The sequence below is a fragment of the Octopus bimaculoides genome, chromosome 14 (assembly GCF_046866305.1).
Source record: "Octopus bimaculoides isolate indiv1 chromosome 14, ASM4686630v1, whole genome shotgun sequence".
NCBI classification, from domain to species: Eukaryota; Metazoa; Mollusca; class Cephalopoda; order Octopoda; family Octopodidae; genus Octopus; species Octopus bimaculoides.
This window is the reverse complement of record NC_142941.1, coordinates 21,789,412-21,812,649: the sequence shown is the minus strand read 5'-3', so window position 1 is coordinate 21,812,649 and position 23,238 is coordinate 21,789,412. Positions and strand designations below refer to the sequence as shown.

General features: G+C 35.6%; 1 protein-coding gene across 3 annotated transcripts in view; it reads left to right on the top strand.

Annotated features, from left to right (window-relative positions):
* The window catches only part of LOC106877235 (uncharacterized), an 82,921-nt gene extending 61,837 nt beyond the window's left edge, over positions 1-21,084 (top strand). For 2 of the 3 annotated variants that reach the window (XM_089362498.1, XM_052972747.2), the window contains 6 exons: positions 10,671-10,853; positions 11,882-11,971; positions 12,975-13,093; positions 13,748-13,862; positions 16,064-16,245; positions 20,260-20,629. In XM_089362498.1, the coding sequence (XP_089218624.1) occupies positions 10,671-10,853; positions 11,882-11,971; positions 12,975-13,093; positions 13,748-13,862; positions 16,064-16,245; positions 20,260-20,487 (917 nt within the window). In that variant the 3' untranslated portion in view covers positions 20,488-20,629. Of the gene's footprint in view, positions 1-10,670; positions 10,854-11,881; positions 11,972-12,974; positions 13,094-13,747; positions 13,863-16,063; positions 16,246-20,259 lie in introns of all 3 variants that reach the window. The other variant, XM_052972746.2, reaches the window with a different exon arrangement.
* Positions 21,085-23,238: the final 2,154 nt, after the last annotated feature.

Genomic DNA, 23,238 nt, shown 5'->3' with positions numbered 1-23,238 from the left:
TAACCCCATTTTCTCAAAATTTTTAGCATTGTGCCTAAATTCAAATCAATTACCATTATTTGTAGCATTTCACAGTGGGCCAGAGAATGCAAAACTACCAAGAGTTTGTTAGCACCTTGGAATGATCTGTTTGAACAGTTACAAAAAGTACCTTTTTGAACACTTCACTTTTAATTAAGTCACCTGTCTTTCAACTTAAGTCATTCTTCTATTCAAGCATCCAGTTACAAATGCCACAATCTTCATATTGTTCTCTTGTCTTTTTATGTATTTTAAAGGCTAACTATTGATATTTTTTCTCACTCTCCACCTCTCTCTTTCAACCCAAGATAATTTTCTTTAATTTGTAATGTGGATACTTTGACTTTATACCATACTAAATTTTCAGTCAGTCCTCTTTATTTTATCTATACTAGTAATAAGATCATCAATGTATTGCTTTATTTTTTAACAATTGTTCCCTGAAAGTATTTTACATCCAAATATATTATTTCTCTTTTTTCTTGTACAATTTTTATATCTCTAGTTCTTCCACTTTTACTTTTTGCATTTCTCCCTGCATGTTGATAATTCCTGCATTCACTACCATGAATTTCCTTTTCCTTCTTAGTAAGCCTATATATATGGGGTCCTTAGACTGGTTTACCAAAGATTTTTCTCTGCCATGTCAGATGAGGGATGATGTTACTCTCAGACCAGAGACCTGACTTAAATGCTTGCAACTATATGTTCTCCACTAAATGTGCTCAGTTGCAAGGTGGCAGGGTTAAGCCAGACAAACAGATTTAGGCCTGCCTTCCAGCACTTGACATCAGCAAAACTTCTGCTATGTCTTGCATGAAAATCTCCCGACTATTGTCTGACTGTGATCTCAACTGGTCTCCTTTTCCTCAGCATGTACTGATGATTCTCTCTCTCTCTCTTTCTCTCTCTCTTTCTCTCTCTCTCTCTCTCTCTCAAAAGTGGGTGGTTAATGAGAAGAAACGATGTTGCTGTATGTGTCATCATTATTTATCATCTGTTTTCTCTATGCTGGCATGAGTTGGGCAGTTTGGCAGAAACAGACAAACTAGAGGGTTGTGCAGCCCTTTCTAATGTCAACCACTGCCCATAATATATTGGGTATTTCTTTCCTGGCACTGGTGAAGTCACTAAGTACCTGCAAGAGTGAGTATATGGCTTGCATATCTGTAGAGAGGTGTGAGGTCAAAGCACAAAGTGAATATGAGAAAATGAGATAGATTTTTGTTTGTGGGGAGAGGGAAATGAAGAAAGGGAATAGAAGTGGGTCAGGATGGAGGAAGTAACAGGAAACAATGTTGGGAGAATGCTATGCAGAACCTCATTTTTGCTGAAATGGACAGGTCTTCGCAAGCACATCATATTGCCATAGATCTTGCTTCCCACATCATCTCTTCTCAAAGGCTCAACATCTTGAGGTCAATCTTCACCTCATCATCCCACATCCTCTTGGGTCTTCCTAAACCACAGGTTTCTTTCTCATTTCTTTATACAGCTGTCCTCATCCATGTACATCACATGACCATACCAACACAGTCTTCTCTCCTATGCATTATATCTGATGCCTCTCAAGCCCAATTTTTTTCTTAGCACATTTGTACTTTGTTGTGCACACTGACATTGCACATCCATTGGAGCATACTAACTTCATTTCTTTTTAGGCTTCACATTCACTTTGCATTCACAGCCCAAGTTTCAGAACCATGTAGTATTGCTGTTTGTACAGTCATAATACAATCTGCCATTCACTCTGAGAGAGAGACCTCTTGTTGCCAACAGAGGTGATAGTTGTCTGAACTTTCTACAACCAGTTCTTATTTGCTTTCAGAACATCTTCCTTCTTTGCTAATTAGGTCACTTAAGTAACAAAAGTTATCTACAACCTCTTGGGAGCCTCTTGGGCATTCCAGAAAATCTTTCCCTTGTGATCTTAAGTTAACTTTAAGGCACTTTGGTTCCTGGTTTTGTTTCCACACCTACAATTTCCTTTCTGATTCCACAATAGTTTCAGCTATAAGGACAAGCTCATCTGCATAGAGAAGTTCCTATGGGCAACCAATCTTAAATTTCCTTGTTATGACCCAAAGGACTATGATAAATAGGAAGGGACTGATAACTGATCCCTGGTGAACTCCTACCTACACACTAAATTCATTGCTGTACTCATTGTTAAATCTTGCCTTACTGACAGCATTTCTGTACATGGCTTTTTGAATTCTCGGGAGCCATTTTTCTGTCCTTCAATGACCACTAGATCACAGAGCCAAGTAGAGTGGTTTACTTTTTGCTAAATACTTTTGCAGCTGCCAAAGAGAGAATCAGTAGTACATATTCCTGGCACAAAACCAAACTGCATCGCATCTAGGTTAACTGTCTTCCTAATTAAATGAGCTATGATTCTTTCAGTAACTTCCATAACCTGGTCTTGTTAGTTTGATGTCTCTGTAATTACTTCTCTCTGAGGCATCACCTTTATCCTTGTAACAGTTGTTGGGTACACCTTACTGTAAAACCTGATTTACTCTACCAGAAATTGCATCTCAGCAGTAATTCCTAATGGACCAGGGGCTGGAGGTTTTGTCAAGTTAATATTAGGAAAACTCTTTCTCCCAGTTATTCTCCACATTTGGTAGCTTTTCATAATAGCATTTTCATGCCTCTTTCTTTCTAGAATCACTAAATGCAAGAATGCCATTACCCTTTTGTACACACTTCTCTTCCACATCTTAATTTTTCTCTGATACACTACCTTGCAATCTGAAGTACCTCATGCCTTTGGTTCTCATGCCATAGAACAGTGGCAAACTCCTTCTATTCTGCTTCTCCTTTTGCTAAACAGACCTGTCTCCTTGCTTCTCTTCTAGGTGCTTGATATAGTTCTCTGCTGCTTCCATTCTTCCAGACCGCCTATACATTACCTTTTTGCTTTATGACTCAATCTGCTTCCCTGTTCCACCACCAGATCACCCTTCATCTGGCTGGAAGTTTGCACCAGCCACATATTTGAAACCTTCAGTAGGTTGTCCCCAAAAAATTTCCAGTTGTCCTCTGTGTTATACATCTCTATCTCCTCCTTTTCATCAAATGTTTCAATTAGTATGTCTTTAAATCTCTGTTTGAAGGATTCTTAAGCTTCCAATCTTCCTTTTCCAGATTGGTTTGTCCTTCTAGTTCTAAATCAGAAGTCATTAACTATTAACTTATGTTGGGTAGTGCATTCTTCATAGTTTTTTTTTTTTTTTGAGGTCATTTGTATGAATTTAAAAAAAGATGCATAGCTCATCAAAGAAAAGCTTTGAAAATAAATTGGTGCAAATAATTTTGAGAATCCTTTTATCACACCTATTCAATGAATCCACCATTAGCATCAATGGCTACTTCAATACAAGATCAAAAGCATTGAAATGCCTGAATCAGATGATCTTTATCAATTTAGGATATAGTGCTGGTTATGGCAGACTTGAGAGATTGTGTAGTGTTATGTGAGTGTTGATTGAGATCTTGTGAGCGAGGAGGCTATGTGTCTGGGAGAACATGACCATGAAATTGGCACGCATCCACACTTGGGTTGTCCTAGCCTAATATACACGCATGCACGCGCACGCATTTTCATTTAATATTTGTTTTCCATGCTGGCTTGTGAGAAGACTGCACCAAATTCTGCTGTCTACTTTGGCACGGTTTAGGTCACCAAGGACAAGACCACTCAACTGAGTGGGAGAGTAGTATTCAAGGACAGATAAAAGGAGTCTTGCAAGGGTGTTAGGAGTATATGTTGTGGGGAAGAGATTCAACAGGAACATATTGTGTGTAGGTAGGTTCATGAGGGAGAGTGGAAGGGAATACAATGGGTGGTAAACATAGGTGGAGGAGGGTTGTTGCTTTGCAGCGGGGGGAGATTTGTTAAGGGACAGATTGTATGTGGGATGGGGATATGGAGATAAAGGATATGTTTTTATGGCCTCAATTTTACTTAGCTGGGTGAGTCTCCTCAAGCTCAGCAAATTGGCAATTGTCTTGGTCCTTTGTTGTTTCTTCTGTGAGGTTTAACATCTGAAGATCATTTCTCACCACTTCATCCCGTAACTCCCTGGATCATCCTCTTCCTCTCTTCCCTGCCAAATTTAGAGATCAGCATTTATTTATGCAGCTCTCCTCATCTGTATGTATCACATGATTATACCAGTGCAGTTTTCTCTCTTGCACACTACATCTGATGCTTCTTATCCCAAATTTTTCCCTTAAAACATCCAGCAAAGTATGCTGGCTTCATTTTTCTTTCAAGCTTTCACATGTCCTCTACAGTCACAGCCTGTTTCACTGTCATGTAGTATAATTGTCTGTACACAGGTATCATACAATCTGCCTTTCACTCTGAGAGAGAGAGGCCTTTTGTTACTAACAAAAATAATAGCTCTCTGAACTTTGCCCAGTTAGCAACTACACTTTCAGAGCAACTGTTGCTGATTTGGTTACCTACATAACTGAAACTATCTACTACCTCTAAGGATCACTTTGGATGTTTGAGGAAGTCTATTTTCTATGCATTTGTTTACTACTCCTGTTGGTGCTTATATTAGAGATAGTATTAAAAGTAGCAACTACCTTAGTTATATTAATTCTAGCAATGAAAAGGGAGATATTAATGCATTCATTCTTTTTGATTGTAATGATGGCTATAGTCATGTTAATAATAATGGTAGTTCCAGTAGTCATAACACAAATAGCAGCATATTGGGGGCTAATCTTCATCCACACAGAATATATATATAGGCACAGGCATAGCTGTGTGGTAAGAAGTTTGCTTCCCAACCACATGGATCCAGGTTCAGTCACACTGTGTGGCACCTTGTACAAATATCTTTTACGATAGCCTTGGGTTGACCAAAGCCTTGTGGGTGGATTTGGTTGATGGAAACTAAAAGAAGCCTGTCATATATGTGTGTGTCTTTGTGTCTGTGTTTACCTCCACCACCACTTGCGAACTGGTGTTGGTTTGTTTATTTTTCTGTAACTTAACAGTTTGACAAAAGAGACCAACAGAATAAGAACCAGGTTTAAAAATAATAAAAGTACTAGGGTCAATTCATTCAACTAATAATTCTTCAGGGCAGTTACTCCAGTATGGCTGCAGTCTAATGATTGAAATGAATAAAAGATAAAAGATACTGGTATTACTACTGATACTAATTATAACAATAATGGGACTAATGACAATTGTTTAATATGAGATAAAAATAAATGCAAAATACCTGATAAATCCACCTTAAATGTTATTGCTTGAGGTATAACATAGTATATAAATGTATCAAATGTTATACACAACAGAATTCTACTAAAATTTATATAGGTTCTTCTGTAGACTTTAATAGGCAATTTTTATCCCATCCTAGTTCATTTACATCTGCAAAGCGCAAAACTTCCACTTCGTTTACACCATGTTAAGATCAGTTACATACCTAACAATATTTCCTGGTCTATTATCGATATGAGAAGGCCATATCAAGGTTGCCAAACTCCATATGATCTGTGTAACAAAGAATCTATCAAGATTTTAAGAGGAAGTTCCCATTGTCTTCCGGATCACCAAAAGGAAGCATTCACTTTTTGCCAGTTTCACTTCTTTAAACCATTTCATTTTTACCATACCTGAGTTTATATATCTACATATTTCTTTCCCTTAGCATTTTCAATCATCAAACATTATAGCTAAATATGGTTATGTCCTTTAGATTTAGTGGTTATAAGTTTGTTAATTAGTTATATATTTATTTCTGCTGCTATCTTAACCTCACCCCAACTAGATTGACTTCAGCTACCATCCATCTCTTAATGCTCTACTTAAGTTGTTACTCTTTTGCACACATGGATGACTTCCAACATCATTGCAATGTGCCATTCATGCATATTCAGCAGGGAACTGATCAGCTCTTCTATTAATTCTAATCTTTTTCTTTATTACTTTTATGCTCCTTTGATCAATCACAAACTCAAACATGACAGGAACATCCTAGACAATTCCAACAATAACAACAGCAGGGAACTTGGAGATACTCCAATTCTCCAAGAGGAAGTTGAAGAAGCAGTGCACATGCTCAAAGTTGGAAAATCCCCAGGAGTGGATAACATCCCATCAGAGTTCCTAAAACATGAAGGGCCAAAGCTTATCAAGGTACTAACAGATACCTGTTAGAAGATATGGGAGACAAAGCAGTGGCCAATGAGTGGACCCAATCACTGATGATGCCCATTTCCAAGGAAGACAATTAAAGATTCTGCCAGGATTTGCGAACAATCAGCCTCATTAGTTACCCCAGCAAAGTATTGCTAAGCATTCTGCTAAACAGACTTAAGGGGAAGGTAGAAAAATCCTTGAAGATGAACAGGAATGATTTAGGTCCCAAAGGAGTACTGTGGAGCAGATAGTTTACATTAGCCTGCTCACTGAGAAACATCTACAACACAAGTCTGACCTCTGTCACAGCTTTGACTTCAAAAAGGCATTTGACCATGTTTGGCATGATGGGTTGTGGTAGGTGATGAAGAATCACAACTTTGACAACAACCTCATTGAAGTAATCCAAACACTGTATGAAAAGTAACTCATGCAGTGCAGTTCTCCTGAACAACAGCATCAGAGAATTCTTCAGGACAACAGTTGGTGTTAAACAGGGATGTATCCTTTCTCCAGTGCTTTTCAACATCTTCCTGGAGACATTATGCAGGAGACACTTAAAGTCCTCCACCAATCTATTTCCATTGGAGGATGGCCTAGTTCCAACATGCACTTTGCTGATGATATTGACCTCTTTGGAAGCAGTGAATCATAACTGCAAGAGCTTACCACCAGACTGGAAAAAGCTACTGGAGGGTATGAAAGAGATCAACCCAGAAAAGAGCAAAATCCTGGTTAATAGTAACAGCCAAAACACAGCAACCAACATCATGCTAAATGGTGAGAGACTTGATAAAGTGGATTACCTTCAAGTAGCTAGGATCCACTTTGACCAAGGATGACAGCTCTCAAAAGCAGATAACAACAAAACTCAGTTTAGCTTCTGCTGCCATGATAAAGCTGAACAACATATGGAAAAGCAATTCCATTAGTTTTTCAACAAGACCCTGATGACTTCAATCCTTCTGTATGAGTGTGAGAACTGAATTCCCACAGTGAACCTGCTATGCATGACAAAGATCAATGGTAATGGCTGGCTATGAAAATGTCTAGAGTGGTACCCCAACAACTGTCTGCATCAGTTAAGGGATCTTGATGATGATACTCCTTTGATATTTAATTCTACCACATATTTCACCCTTAAGGGTTGACTCCTTCACCTGTGCACCGTCCATCCTTCTTTTCTTCTTTATATTTTTCTTGTTCTGCATATATTTCCATTGGCTCTCTCCTTTATTCCTAAAACTAAATCAATTTTGCTCTTTTCTTCTAAGCTCTCTTTTCTGTTCTCTATTACTCTCTGTCTCTCTCTCTCTCTAACTATCTGTCTGTCTGAATGAATGAATGAATGAATGAATGAATGAATGAAAAAAACTGTCTGACAAACAGGAATGTGAAACTCTGAGTAACAATTTTTGTGATATTTTTGCTGCTTTTTAATAAAGTATATATATATATATATATATATATGGAGAGAGAGAGAGAGATATATACATAGGTATGCATTGTTAATCGAAAAGTTAACTTCGTCAATCATTAATCCGTTAATTCTTTGAAAATATAAAGGAAGTTAACGTTAATCCGTTAACTTTTATTGGAAAAAAGCATAACTACAGTTTAAATCCCAACCAACTTTATTGCTTTATAACTTCCAGAGAAATGGATACTTTTTAACAAAACTTTCACCAAATAATCGCTTGTATCCTGTAGATTGTGTGTATGTAAAAATTTGTTGGAAAAAATTTTCCAAGGGATTGGGGAGAGGAGTTTCGGAAAATTCACAGAACCTGACACTTCTCCCTCCATAACGTTCTAGAAAATAGGAATTTTTTAATAAAATTTTTTACAAATACCTTTCAAACAGTGTAGATTGCGATTACAAAGAAATCTGTAGGCAAAATTTTTGTAAGGTGTCGGAGGGGAAGGAGTTTCTGGAAAATGAAGTTTCAAATCAGACAGCCCACATAAATTGGAATTCTTCCATTTTGACGGGGATTTTTTCCAATGTTTTTCACCAAAGTCTTCAGAATGATGGGAGGTATCTTTTCACAAATTAGAAAACCAAAAAATTTTGAAGATTTGTTTTATTTTTTTTTACTCTTGTCATCCTCTCACCACCTCAATCTGAAATGGTTTCAGCCATTTTTATTTTTATTTTTTTCACTACGTGAGAGAAACATTTTCGGTTTTAAAAAAATTGTTGATAATTTCAGAGGAAAATGTGTGATTTAAGGAAGATCTGGTTGTTGTTTCTAGCACATCCCCAAACCCCCCTCCTTGTTTCTTCTCACTCACACATCTATTGATAATTTTTCAATATTTTTCACCCCATAAACAAATTTTATGGAATGATGATGTCAAAGTAACACATGTGTAGTCCCACCTGAACGAGGCCATGTTAGGTGTGTGTGTAAGAAAAAGAAAACACCTAAAAACATCTTTAGTGTTCTTATTAATTTGTCAAATGAAATGCTTATTTGTTCACATTATTTTGAATTATTCAGGTTCAAGAGGGTTGTCCACAATATTTATTTGTAACTTTGTAAATTTTTTACATACAGATTTGAAATTTTGTCAGTAGATGCTTTATATACCACTGGTTTATAGTTATGTAATTTTAGCTGATCTTGCTGAGTAAATTTGACTTTTATGGGCAGGTAAATTTAACTAACAGGCGTAAAAGCAATAACATTATGGATAAACACTAAAATTGAAATTCTTAATGCATCTTACCTGTTTGCTTTATTACTAAAATTATACCAGAATGCAACTGACAAAAATTTTGCCACTTTTCATGATGAAGTACATTAATTTGAATTAATTAACATACAAGTATAATCGGTACAAGATTTTATTCTTTCGGTAAATATTTTGTACTTTGGTGTGGAATAATTTTTTTCCACAGTTTTTTCAGGTGCATTCAATGTATCTGACCTCCAAACCTGCCGCAAGCCACTTTTTTCCAGAAAAGAAAGGTGGGAGGGGTGGTAGGCGCTTCGAAGTTTCTCACCAAGGGAGTTTTGTTTCGCGGGTCTTTTTTTCTTTTCCAGGTTATTTTGCATGCTTTCAATAAATATGACATCAAAATCACATGTAAATGGCTCCTTTTTTCCAGAAAGGGAAAGATTTGGCTGTTATTTCTAGCATGCCCTGCTACCACATAACAGTTATTTGTGTTCACACCGAAATATTTGCATTCACATCAAAATATTTACTAACTTTTTCCATTTTATGAAATATTTTCTCAGTTGAAATCCACCTCAGCGAGGTCACAGATCAAATGGAAACACATCAATCATTGTTACCTCTTGGCAGGCAAAGAAATTTCCTGCTGTCTTTGCAAGCAACAAGCGGGTGGGTTTGGTTTCAAATCCAGGCAGGGTCAAACGAGGTCCTACAAGTTATTTATAATAATAAGTGGTATTATATCAGGGTTGAAAGAATGATGCGTACAATATTGAATATGCTAAGACAATTTGTAAACAATAAAAACTTTTAAATGTTCACTGGTTTTTATGAAATTTTTGGGTTAATGGACTTAAGTTAATGGAAGTTAATTAGTCCAATAAGGATTTTCAAAGTAAGCTTCAAAGTTAAAATTGTTAACGAAAATCACAAGTCCCTTCTGGGAGATGACCCTGCTTGATATGTAAGAAGGATGTTGGGAGAAACTCCATGCGTTCTACTCAGTGCGAGCTTTGGACACATAAGAGGTGCAATGCTATCAAAGAAAGGTTAATGGAGAATATAGTCTTTGTGTGTGGCAAATGTGCAGGTACAATAAGCACTAAAAAAGGCACAGACAACGGGCTCCTTCAAATGCTGGTGGTAGGAATCATTGGAAGTTGTGGATAGCTTCTGTTACCAAGGAAACCAAATTAGCAGTGGTGGAAGAAGTTCTGAAAGTGTAGTTGTTAGGATAAGAACTGGCTGGACAAAGTTCAGAGAGCTTCTGCTTTTGTTGGTAGCTAAAGGCCTCTTCCTCAGAGGGAAAGGCATAATGTATGATGCCTGTGTATGTATAGCCATGCTACATAGCTGTGAAACATGGACTTTGACTACAGAGGACTTGTGAAGGCTTGAAAGAAATGAAGCTAGCATGCTCCACTGGATGGATAATTTCAGTGTGCATGCACAACAGAGTGTAAATGATTTAAGAGGAAAACTGGGTATAAGAGGCATCAGATGTTGTGTACAAGAGAGAAGACTGCTGGTTTGGTCATGTGATGCGTATGGATGATGACAGCTGTTTAAAGAAGTGCTGAGCTCTAATTGTAGAGGTTACCAGTGGAGGGGGTAGACCCAAGAAGATGTGGGACAAAGTAGTGAGAAAGGATCTTCAGATATTGGGCCTCACTGAGGAAATGACCGGAAGATGTAAATAATGTTATTACAATCTGATATGTTAATTGTTGTCACTATTGTATGTCATTTTTTTGTTTAGCAATTGAAACAATATTTCTCTTTATTTCAGGAAAGTCCCCATTTGGTTTCAATGAAGATAATCATCTACTTGACGATACAAGTCTGGACCAAACTGTTCCCAGTCTGAGTTCTCCTGCCCGTGGTTCCCCCAATCCTCCAACTGCTCAGGAGAGGTTGGAGCGTTTTTCACGGAAAGTCTTTGTTGGAGGTTTACCCCCAGATATTGATGAAGGTTCAACATTTATTATAACTGATTATACCAAAGTTTATTTTCACCATTCACTTTAAGAAACCATGAAAATATTTTTTAGAAATCTTTTATGAAAAATTTTGTAACAAATCCACCTAAATGAAGTCAAAGTAGTTACTGACATGCAATTGTATTGTATTAAAAATGATATTTTAAAAAATTAAGCTTCAGACACATTCTATATATTTTTGTAAGGCTTGAAGTCATGTGGCTTAGTGGTTAGGGTATTCAGCTCATGATCATAAGGTCATGAGTTCAATTCCCAGCAACATGTATCCTTGAGCAAGACACTTTATTTCATATTGCTCCAATCCACTCAGCTGGCAAAAATGAGTAGTACCTGTAATTCAAAGGGTCAGCCTTATCACACTCTGTGTCATGCTGATTTTCCCTGAGAACTATGTTAAGGGTATCTGTATCTGTAGAGTTCTCGGCCACTTGCACATTAATTTCAAGAACAGGCTGTTCTGTTGATCAGATCAACTGGAACCTTTGTTGTCATAACCACTGGAGTGCCAGTTTTTAAAGTAACATGTACTGCTCATTTTTTTACTAGTATGAATTGGAACTTTTGATGTATTACTCCTCTCTTCCCGACGTCACTTTCTCACAGATTACACAGAGTACTGGAAAAGGCTTTTCAGTGGAGGCTCACCAACATGTAGGGGTTCAAACCAACCTGTGGGTAACAAACACTTTAGCTTTCAGTATGTGTATCTTTCCAGTATCAGTCAAACACAGTTTGTCAGCTTAAATTCTTTATTGCTTCTATTCAGTTCCAAACAATACCTTTAAATGAAAACAGGTTATTTAACATGTTACCCAGCATTCTCATGTTAAAACTTCAGAATTAAGAAAATATGATCACAGATTCAGTTACAAATTGTAAACCAATAACCAATGAACAAACACCTTTATCCATTCACTGTCTGTAATTCACCTTACTTTTTAGAGTACCAGCTAATTTGAAGATGAAATTAATTTTGATCTCCAATTCCTTTTTGTTTCAGAGGAGATTACATCAGCATTCCGACGCTTTGGTCCTTTAGTGGTTGATTGGCCTCACAAAGCTGAGAGCAAGTCTTATTTTCCACCTAAAGGTAAGCTGTTATTTGAACTTCAAATTTTATATAGAATTTTCTCCATCAAACCAAACAAATATTTCTGTGTTGAGATAGTAATTACATATGTTTTCCACTTTATCTAGTATATATTTAACTTTAAACAACTTTGCTACAGTTAAAGATGGAAAATGTTTTAATTTTCTAAAGCTCTACAGCTAGTTGTTGAGGAGGTTTAGGCCAAAAGAAATTGAGATAAAATAATTAGATCAGTTTGTGAATTTGCTTAATCTGTACTGTTTTGATGAGTTTCCTCTCTTGAGAAACAGATGTTAAATTGTGGTGTTGATGATGTTGATGGTGAAATCTAATGATGCAAAAGTTATTCTATTCAGCTCACAAAGAAATCTTAGCTTCTTTTTTAACTTAAAACAAATTGATAATTGAAAGAATTTCCTTACTGGAAATGGAAAGGAGTATCTTAGCCCATCACACCTACACCTGATGATATATTCAAGTCCTATTGGTTAGATTAGACTTTGAGAAGAATTTTAGATCTACTTTTCTTGGGGTATTTGTAACATAGACATCTACAACAAACATAGTCAGGTCCTCTACTCAACACCAAATGTGACAGTATACTTCATTGTTAGATGTTGAAGAGTGTAATGATGAAATTAGTTAACATCCTGCAATGTGGTAGAAATGGAAAAAGAAAAACATTGTTTATAAATTGTCTGTCAGAACAAAACTTCCCCAAAATTGTCAGTATCAAAATTATCATAAGTTGATCATCATTCTCAGCAATATGGCTGCTGTTGTTATCTTTATAACCATAATCATCATCATCAACCATCACACATCATCCTAACAATCATCACCAATCATTTGAAATACTTGTTGGCCACAGCTGAAAAAGAACCCATTCAACTTCTCATTTAATACCTAACATTACCTACCTTATACCTCAACAATTTTGATAAGTTCATATAGTTTACTAGTGACTGGCTGAAGATTGTTTGATTTTCTCTTTCTTTGTTAGGCTATTGCTTTCTGCTGTTTCAAGATGAAATGTCTGTGCAGTCATTGATTGAAGCCTGCATCACTGATGATGATAAACTATACTGGTGTGTGTCCAGTCCTACTATGAAAGATAAACCTGTAAGTACAGCAAAAGTTGGTTTCCTAAAGAGACAACAGGAAATGGGTCCAGGACTAGGTTGGAAACTGAATTCTTATAGCATATATAACATTGTTATTGTACAACAGGATACATAAATATTTTCTAAGGCTTCATTTCTATATCACTGTCCACCCTGTTACCACAACGTATATATTATAACAGTTTTATGGTTTACTGTTTCAATTTTTTCAGTTCTCAATTGAAATTTACTGAAGTAAAATTATTCATTAAATTTATTTTTCTCCAGTTCTGTATTGTTAAATCATTTTCATTACCTTTCTGTTTCTTAGAAACAAAAAGGTACTTAAAGGTAACAAACAAGAAAGTTAATTAAAAAAAGACAATGACTCAAATAAACTACAAGATTATATTTCTATGAAAATTCCATTGCACATGTAGAGTTTTCTGATTAATTTTTTTTTAATAATTTCTTTAAAATTTTATTTTGTAAAGTAAATGGTTCTTTTAAAAGGCAGCTAATTTCTATAAAATAGTGACAGACTAAATATTTATTAACCTTTTATTTCTCAGAGTTCGAAAAAAAATAAATATCAAATTGACATCTTCCTCTCCAAAATAAAAAGAAGTTAATGCTTACTTTCTAAAAACATTACCTTTTATTTATTTTTTAGGTCCAAATTAGACCATGGAACTTGAGTGATTCAGATTTTGTGATGGATGGTAGCCAACCATTGGATCCGCGTAAAACAATATTTGTTGGTGGAGTTCCAAGACCACTAAGAGCATGTAAGTATCTTTCTCTTTATCCGAGTGGCTGTGTGGTAAGTAGCTTGCTTACCAACCACATGGTTCCGGGTTCAGTCCCACTGTGTGGCACCTTGGGCAAGTGGATTTGGTAGATGGAAACTGAAAGAAGCCTGTCGTATATCATCATCATCATCGTTTAACGTCCGCTTTCCATGCTAGCATGGGTTGGACGATTTGACTGAGGACTGGTGAAACCGGATGGCAACACCAGGCTCCAATCTAATTTGGCAGAGTTTCTACAGCTGGATGCCCTTCCTAACGCCAACCACTCAGAGAGTGTAGTGGGTGCTTTTACGTGTCACCCGCACGAAAACGGCCACGCTCGAAATGGTGTCTTTTATGTGCCACCCGCACAAGCCAGTCCAGGGGCACTGGCAACGATCTCGCTCGAAAATCCTACGGGAGCCAGTCAGGCGGTACTGGCAACGGCCACGCTCAAAATGGTGCATCTCATGTGCCACCCGCACAAGAACCAGTCCAGGGGCACTGGCAACGATCTTACTTAGCTTGCCGGGTCTTCTCACGCACAGCACATTTCCAAAGGTCTCGGTCAGTAGTCATATATATATATATATATATATATATATATATATATATATATATATATATATATACATATATATATATATATATATATATATATATATATATATATATATATATATATATATATATATATATATATATATATATATATATATATATATGTGTGTGTGTGTGTGTGTGTCTGTGTTTGTCCCCCCTCCATCGCTTGACAACCGATGCTGGTGTGTTTACGTCCTCGTAACTTAGCGGTTCGGCAAAAAGAGACCAATGGAATAAGTACTAGGCTTACAAAGAATAAGCCCTGTGGTCGATTTTCTTGACTAAAGGCGGTGCTCCAGCATGGCCACAGTCGGATGACTGAAACAAGTAAAAGAGAGAGAGAGAGAAAGAGGGTAAGGTTGTTCATATGTGTTTATGGTTCTGAGCTATTAACCATAAACTCAGAAGCTGGGTTTATCCACAGCCATTGAATTGTACTTCTTAAACAAAGCTCATTGTTTAGCTTGCTTGCTTTCTGTCTGAGCACAGATTTAATTCAACATATTAAAAGTATATATTTTAAATTTGAAATTGTAGAAGATGAAAAATTTATCCATATTGATTGTATTGAGGTTATGTCTACCAGTTTGTTTATGCAAACTATTATAAGTATTTTAAGTTTTGAAGAAATGTAAGGTGTGGTAGTAACTGAACTACTAGTATATGAATCATGATAGTCTTTTCTACTGTGGGAATGAGCTAGTCAATTACATTTACCCCAGTGATCAACTGGTACTTACATTATTGACCCCAAAAGAATGAAAGGCAAAGTACAGAGTATCAAATTCCTACATATCAAGTAAACCAATATCTTAGCACTGAGACTTCATGCTTTTGTTATTAATTGAGAATTTGGTCTTCAAACTCTTTATCATTTTTCTAAGTTTTGAACTTTTCTTACAGTACTTCGATAGATCTTATTTTGAGAACCAAGTCATTAGCATTGAATATTCTCAAGAAAAACTTTTCAATACTTATAACCTCAAGAATTATAATGAATAGAAATAGAATTTAGGGCTGTATATGTACAGGTCACCCTGAATACTTGGTAATTAACATTATTGAGGGAACCATATAAGTTGACTAATTGCAGAAATATGCAGTAATTATTATTATAAACACAAAACATGATAAACAACTGCATTTTTGAAGGTAATTAACTTTCTTGTCTATCTTTAATTACCTTTCTGTTAACTCCATGAAGGTAATTAAAAGTAATAGAAAAGAAAGTTAATTAAAAAAAAGACAATTGTATTAAGCTTAGAGCATTGACACAGTCAAGGGCAGATATTGAAAACACATCAAGAACTTAATAGATAATTGTGATAATGATGATTTCTGGCATGGGTGCAAGGCCACAAATTGATTAATTTGGGAGAGGGGACAGTTAATTTAACCACCCCCATATGTTATGAAATTACATCTCTTCATTGGATGAGATGTAAAATCAACTATAAAGAGAGTTTGAACTAATTGTAACAAGAGACTTAAACTGATACTCAACCGATTCTGCCACCTACCATCCTATTACAGTTATGATTTACTCTGAATATCTGACTGAGTTTTATGGAGAATCTCACTTTGCTCTTTTTCAGTGGAGTTAGCTTTGATCATGGATCGTCTTTATGGAGGTGTTTGTTATGCAGGCATTGACACTGATCCTGAATTAAAATACCCTAAAGGAGCTGGCCGTGTAGCTTTCTCAAACCAGCAAAGTTACATTGCTGCAATCAGTGCTCGCTTTGTTCAACTGCAACATGCCGATATTGACAAGAGGGTGAGTGTTGATATTGCTTTTTTGCTCTATTTGGGTATGCAAGATCTGAAAGTATAAAAATGTGTTTGGTATGTATGCAAATATATAAATAAATCTGTATATAATATAAATATTTTTTTTTTATATATTAACATGTTCATATTCATTTTTCTCCTTTTCTATTACATGAAAGGGTTATAAAGTAATCAGCATACTTAGAGGTCTGCATTATAATTTTCTGTTTGTACTTTAGCTGTTATTTCTTCTATGAACTGCAGTATAGTCAGGTCTGATGTAAGTAGAGAGGAAATAGTTGCATCACATATGATAATATTGGTTTGTAGTAATATTATATTAGATAAGATAATACAATAGAAATATGGGGCTATGAAGGCAAGCTCTATTGTAAGCTTATATTGCTAGCTCTAAATTGGGTCACTCCACCACCAGATTAAAGTTGTACCAAATTTTCAGCTGTATGAACTGAAATATGCTTTTCCATAGAACACTGGTAATTTAAACCTGTCTTTAATAGATGTTTTGGTTTATGGGATTTTTGTTAGTTGTAAAAAAACTGTTTATATTTGCTGTTCAGTGAATTAACTCCCCTTAGTTCTCTGTCTTTCTCAACCACACGTGCTCATTCAAGCTTTGCTTACATCAAACGCAGTTACTAAAACATGTTGTTGACATTACCAGCTTAAAAATGGCAAAATAAATTTACTTTTTAGGTTAAGAAGCCCTGCATAGCAGAATTTCACAAAACTTTTTCTGTTCAGCAATACATCAAGCTCTTCCTGAAAATAAAAGGAGAGGTGAAAGTTGTCAAATTTAGTTCAAATACCCTATATTTTGTTTTGTTTGCTTTACATAGTAAAATATCTAATTATACAAATTCAATTATTGTACCAACTTTGAATTTTTCCCTTCCACACAATGTATAGAAGAGTGGGTTTTGATTGTGTAATAGAGTTGAATCCTAAATATATCCACAATATTCCAGTAACACCTCAATATGTGAGCTAATTTATTCCTGGACACTGCTCATAAAGCGAAAACCCATAAAGCAGAGCAATATTTTCTCATAGTAGCAATGTTATAATTTGTAATTCATTCCCAGAAAAATATTTTACCTACAAAATTTATAATACACGTAAATAAATGGCAATAAAACAACAGTAGAATGTAAAGAAGATTTTATGTAAAATAAAAAGAATGTCAAGATCATTTATGATAAAAAATATTATTATCATAACCGTTTTCTGAATCACTTTCACTCGCACTAGACTCATGCACACCAGCACACGCCATCACCAGACTTGTAGATTTCTATTTAAAAAACAAGTCTAGAGTTGCTTGCTTAGAAGCTTTTTTTCGCTCTCTATAAATTTTTTGGTAACCTGCAGAAGCATTTGTTATAGTAGTAGAAACTTGCACTTCGTTCAAAATTTGGATCTTGTGCTTGAAAAATTTCAGCTCACCATACAAAAGTGAGCTGAAAAATAAAACTTGCCAACCCAGAGTCTTGGAAAGTGGGTCCTTGTAAAGTTAGGTATTACTGTATATGGAGCATCCTGGATTTTCAGTTGCATGGGCAAGTTAAACTACACTGTAATATAATTACTGTGTAAACTGATAGCTGATTCTTTGCAGGACTGCATACTGTGAATTCTGCTTGATTCTCTCAATCCATTTTCCTACGTTATGTATGCACGCACACGCACACACACACACACACACACACACACACACACATGGCCTGGTGGTTACGATGTTGCATTCACGATCATGGGATCATGATTACAATTCCTAGACTGGGTGGTACGTTGTGTTCTTGAGCAAAATGCTTCATCTCGCATTACTTTGAGATCCCTTCAACACCTGACACATGGTACACTGTGCTCCTGTTCAGACAACATTGACTTGATGGAGAGAGTGAGCTAATGTGCAACAAAAACATTTGATCACTATAAACAAATCATTTATGCAGGTCATTTGACAAAAAGCTGAACATTCATATGTTGTCTTTGACAGGCGAGTTGATCACACACACACACACTCGTGTGTGTGTGTGTGTGTATGTGCATGAGGGTTATCCTAAAAGTAATGCAAAAGCCAACTGTTTTCATTAACAGACATAAGTTATTCTAATTTCACATTATTGTAACTCTTTTTTTATATTAATCTTTTCCCCTGTTCTTCATTGCAAGCAAATATTAGGTCCCAAACAAAAACAACTTACTGTTATTGTATTCTTAATAAAGGAGGTTTCCTGGCTGTCTGATATCTATAGTCGGATGTTAATGGAGATGGTTCTATTGACAAGTGTAATATGTATTGATCAGAGTCTGTGATAAAATACTTAAGCTTAGACTTGCACTGCAACATGGATTAGCAACCATTATCTTGGCTTATGCCCCTCGGCCAGAGCTACCTGATGAACAGAAAGACTGGTTTTATGACACCCTCTTGCAGACTACCTCTTTGACAAATGACAAAGAGCTTCTCTTTGTGGCTGGTGATTTCAACAGGCATGTTGAACAATATCCAGGGAGCTTCCATGGTGTACATGGTGGCTACAGATTTGGTTCCCACAATGAGGAGGGAACCAGGCTGCTAGAGTTCTGTGATGCAAATGATCTTATGATCTGTAATACTAACTTCAGGAAATCTGCCAGTCACCTGTTCACCTACCAGTCTACTGGGCACACTAGTCAGATTGACTGCATTCTCGCCAGGAAATAGGAAAGATGGCTAATTATAAATGCCAAAACTTTCCCAGCTGAAGAATGCACCCCACAACATAGGTTAGTAGTTAGCGACTTCAGGACAAGGGCTAAATGGCTGCCCAGAAGACGACCAGCATGAAAAAGAAGGATCTGGAAGCTTAAGGACCTTCTGAATTGGTTGGACGGTTCGACCAGGGCTGACAAGCTGGAAGACTGCACCAGACTCTAGTCTGTTTTGGCATGGTTTCTATGGCTAGATGCCCTTCCTAATGCCAACCACTCCAAAAGTGTAATGGATGCTTTTACATGCCACCAGCATGGGTGCCATTTGCATGACACTGGTTTCTGCCATGACTGCAGTTCTACTTGGCTTGATGACCAGTTTAAAACAAGAGTGCCTACAAATGGGAGAAACATGGCAATAGTGAGAGACATAAGTAAAACAAGATGCTTACAAATTTTATAGAACAGTGATGAAAACATTATGAAACAGGGAGAGAAAACTAAGGTTGTAGGGAATTACAATATGAAAGTTATTTGAAGTATTGATTTAAATAATTACAAGTTACAAAAGTACATGTTAGTAATACAGGTTAGATGAATGAATGAAACGATTTAAATCGAGAGAAATTCTTAGCTGTGCATATCAGAAGTGTCAACAACAGTAAAGTAAGTGGCATGAATGTGAAAAACCATGTGCTAAAGGTCCTTTATATAATCTACAACCAGAAATGGTCAAATGAAATGGACGATTTTGCCATAGCAAATAGAAATAGCAGCAAGTAATCATAGTGAAGCGGGAGCAAAATATATATATATGTGTGTGTGTGTGTGTGTGTATATGTATATGTAACATACAATGCCTGTATTCATTAAATGATATTTATTTCTCACTGGATTGAGTAATTTTTTTGTAAGTCTTATCAACAAGTAAACGGTACAATTTATATTTGTGTGTGTGACATCCTGTGATAGTTGTAAAGAAATGACATCATTATACAAATGGTGTTGTTCATTTGCAATCATCTGTGAAATCATGTGTTGTTATTGTCATGTTCAACAGACCAAGGGAAATATTATTTTACTTGGAAACAGATTGGAGTGGGAAACAAGAAGACCATCCCCCCAAATATAACTGTATCTGTTTCAACACACAATTTCACATCAGGAATCTTGCAAAACAATTACATAACAGATAAAATGTTCAACATTACATTTTTTTCTAAATAACTATTCCTTTTATTATATTTCTGCTGCCATATTACATTTTTCACCAATGTCTATTTTCAATTATATTGTGTTGTAGGTCGAGGTGAAGCCTTACGTCTTAGATGACCAAATGTGTGATGAGTGTCAAGGAGCTCGCTGTGGGGGAAAATTTGCCCCCTTCTTCTGTGCCAATGTGACTTGTCTGCAGTACTATTGTGAGAATTGTTGGGCCACCATTCACACACGGCCTGGCCGAGAGTTTCACAAGCCACTTGTCAAAGAAGGGGCTGACCGACCACGGGCTGTCCCTTTCCGATGGTGCTAGTTCGGACATGCCAACACATCAAAATACCAGTCCATGTTGGCTGTATTTGAAAGAAGTAGAATTGAGTTCTAGATGGATGAACACAAATGTTTTAGAAAAAGAAGAAGAAGAAGAAGAAAAAGGAAGCAAAAGAAAAATGAAAAAAGCCTGGAATGATAGCTCGGCGTCTAGATGCATTGCCAGACAGATCAATGTATTTGGCTAACTTTCCATTGTTAACCCTATCCGGTTATCGTCTGAACACTAGCTATCGGAGAACAAATTAATCTGGCAACATCTTTGCTTGCTTGTTTTCATTCATTGCGATCTTATATTACTACTAGGAGGCATTGAATTTGTTTTTCTAATGAGAAACCTTTTTCCTTTTTGTATTCTTTGGAAATTTTTAAATTATATTTTAGGTATTATTTTTTTAAAGTGTTTTTACTTTTCATTATAAATATATAGGTATATGTGTGGAGTTTAACACACACGCACACACACATACATAAGCATAAATATATATATATATATATTTATGTATGCACATGTATGTATGTATATATATTTGTGTGTGTGTGTGTGTATATTATATATGTGTATATATATATATATATATATATATATATATATATGTGGTTGTTATTTATTTTTGTTTTATATGTATAAGCAAATTCATTGCAAAAAAAAAACAAAAAACTTGTAACTCATGGAAAGATACAAGAACTTGAATTCCTCTCTATTTGAAATAGAATGCAAGTATTGCTTGGTTGCTCATAGATCTAGAAACAGCAATCTACAACTCGTATGTCTATTCCATATTGTTTTATGAAATTAATAATATATTAAATGAGATAAGAGGTTGCTGGCCAACCAACTAAAGCTATGGTAGTTGTTTTGCTTTGCTTATTTGCTGGCACAGTAAATGTGACTTGGTAAAACAATTCAAGTGTTCTACAACCAATTTTGGCACTTCATTTAGAAGAAAACTATTGCAGCAGTCTTTAAAGTCTGCTACATATAAAACAATTCCTCCCAAGGTTTTTTTTTCTTTCTTTGTTTTTTAATTTTTTTTTAAATATTTGTGGTCAGGCCAATATTTTGATAACTCTATATTTGATCAACCTTAAAAATTTGGTCTCTTGATTGTGAAGACAAATGGGTTATATTATAACTGGCCTCTTTTTCTGCTCACTCAGTCACACTCATCCTTTCTTCAAAGTTTTTTTTAAAGTATTATATTTTTATTTTTTTATGCATTTTTATTTTGTAATATTTTTATTTTGCTTAGAGTATATGCATAGATGTGTGCACAAGCATATTTGCATTTCTCTAGGTACTTGCCAGTTCCTCTCACATACTGCCATTTGTTGAAACTAATATTACTACTATCAACTATACCACCATTAATAGTAATAATAATAATAATAGTAATGACGATGATAATTCTGTAAAATGAATTTCATTTACCATAATATATTCCAAGTATGTCCAGCAATGTAACAATTGGCTTAACAAATGAAGTGAACAAAATATAAAATTAACTGAAACTAATAACAAAGATAGAAACTTGCTCTTCTCTCTAAGAACACAAATTTGAATGGAAAAGTTAAAATCCCAAACCTAAAACATGTTCAATGTCTGGGATTTGGGAGATGAGGGATGTGTCATTATGAACCAAAGCTATGTTATATATTTTAAATGAAAAATATTCAGAAAATGTGTTAAAAACTTCAACTATATTATTACTACTATTACTGCCAACAAAAGCAACTATATCAACAGCAACAACTTAATTATTGAACCAGTAGATATAATGATTTTTATAGACTGTTGATATATTCTATATTGCCAGAGATGAAATAACTAAGCAGAAAAGGTATTGGACTGACAGACTTATTTATTGTGAGTTCCAAACCTGCTGCAATGCCTTGTGCTTCTAGCTATGGAGCTTAACTTGGACTCAGTTCACATAGCTGCCAGAAATATGTAAACAGGTCTGGAGACATTGTTTAGTCTTTATATCAACTCAGAGAACTACTTCACTGAATCTTTCCCAAGAAAATGTATTTGAAGCATCTTTATTGGCAGTGTTACCAGTTCTTTCCAACTCAGTGACCAATACTACCATTCTTTGTGTTTAGATGCCTCTAGATTCTGTGAACAGTAGAAGCTGTTGTCTTTGGTAGATTATGCAATGTTGGAGTAAAAATGTTTTATAACTGTTTATCAAAGTGAGATGGAGTTCACTAAAAATAAGCATATAAGATTTTTCTTGACTGACTTTCAACTTATGAACTTCAAAATGGGGGTAGCTACATCTTTGATCAGTTTGTTTGGTTTCACCTCTAGATATTGGAAGTGTCAGGAGAAGAAATTATACTCCCCTTGATGCAACTAGTTTGGTCTTAGACTTTAGTTGGCTTGATCTTTAACCCATGGAGACCATTGTTTAGGCAGTCTTACTTCTGACTAATCTAATTAATTTTATTGGATTCATGGAGTAAGGTTTGTTAGAAAAGCTCATTTCTAGTAAATCTACTCTTGAACCACATCATGCCATGCCATTCCTTTCACTTAGATTATATGTGGATGGTGTGCACACACATACAAGTGTACAGGCATTCCTTATGTTACAAAAGCATTGCATTTGTGAAACCTGTTTCCCATTAACTTCCATGTCACATGGAAGTTGTGGGAAAATATGTTTCATGATACAAAATTTCACATTTATGGCAAAATTTGGGTGAATATAATGCTTCCGTAACATGA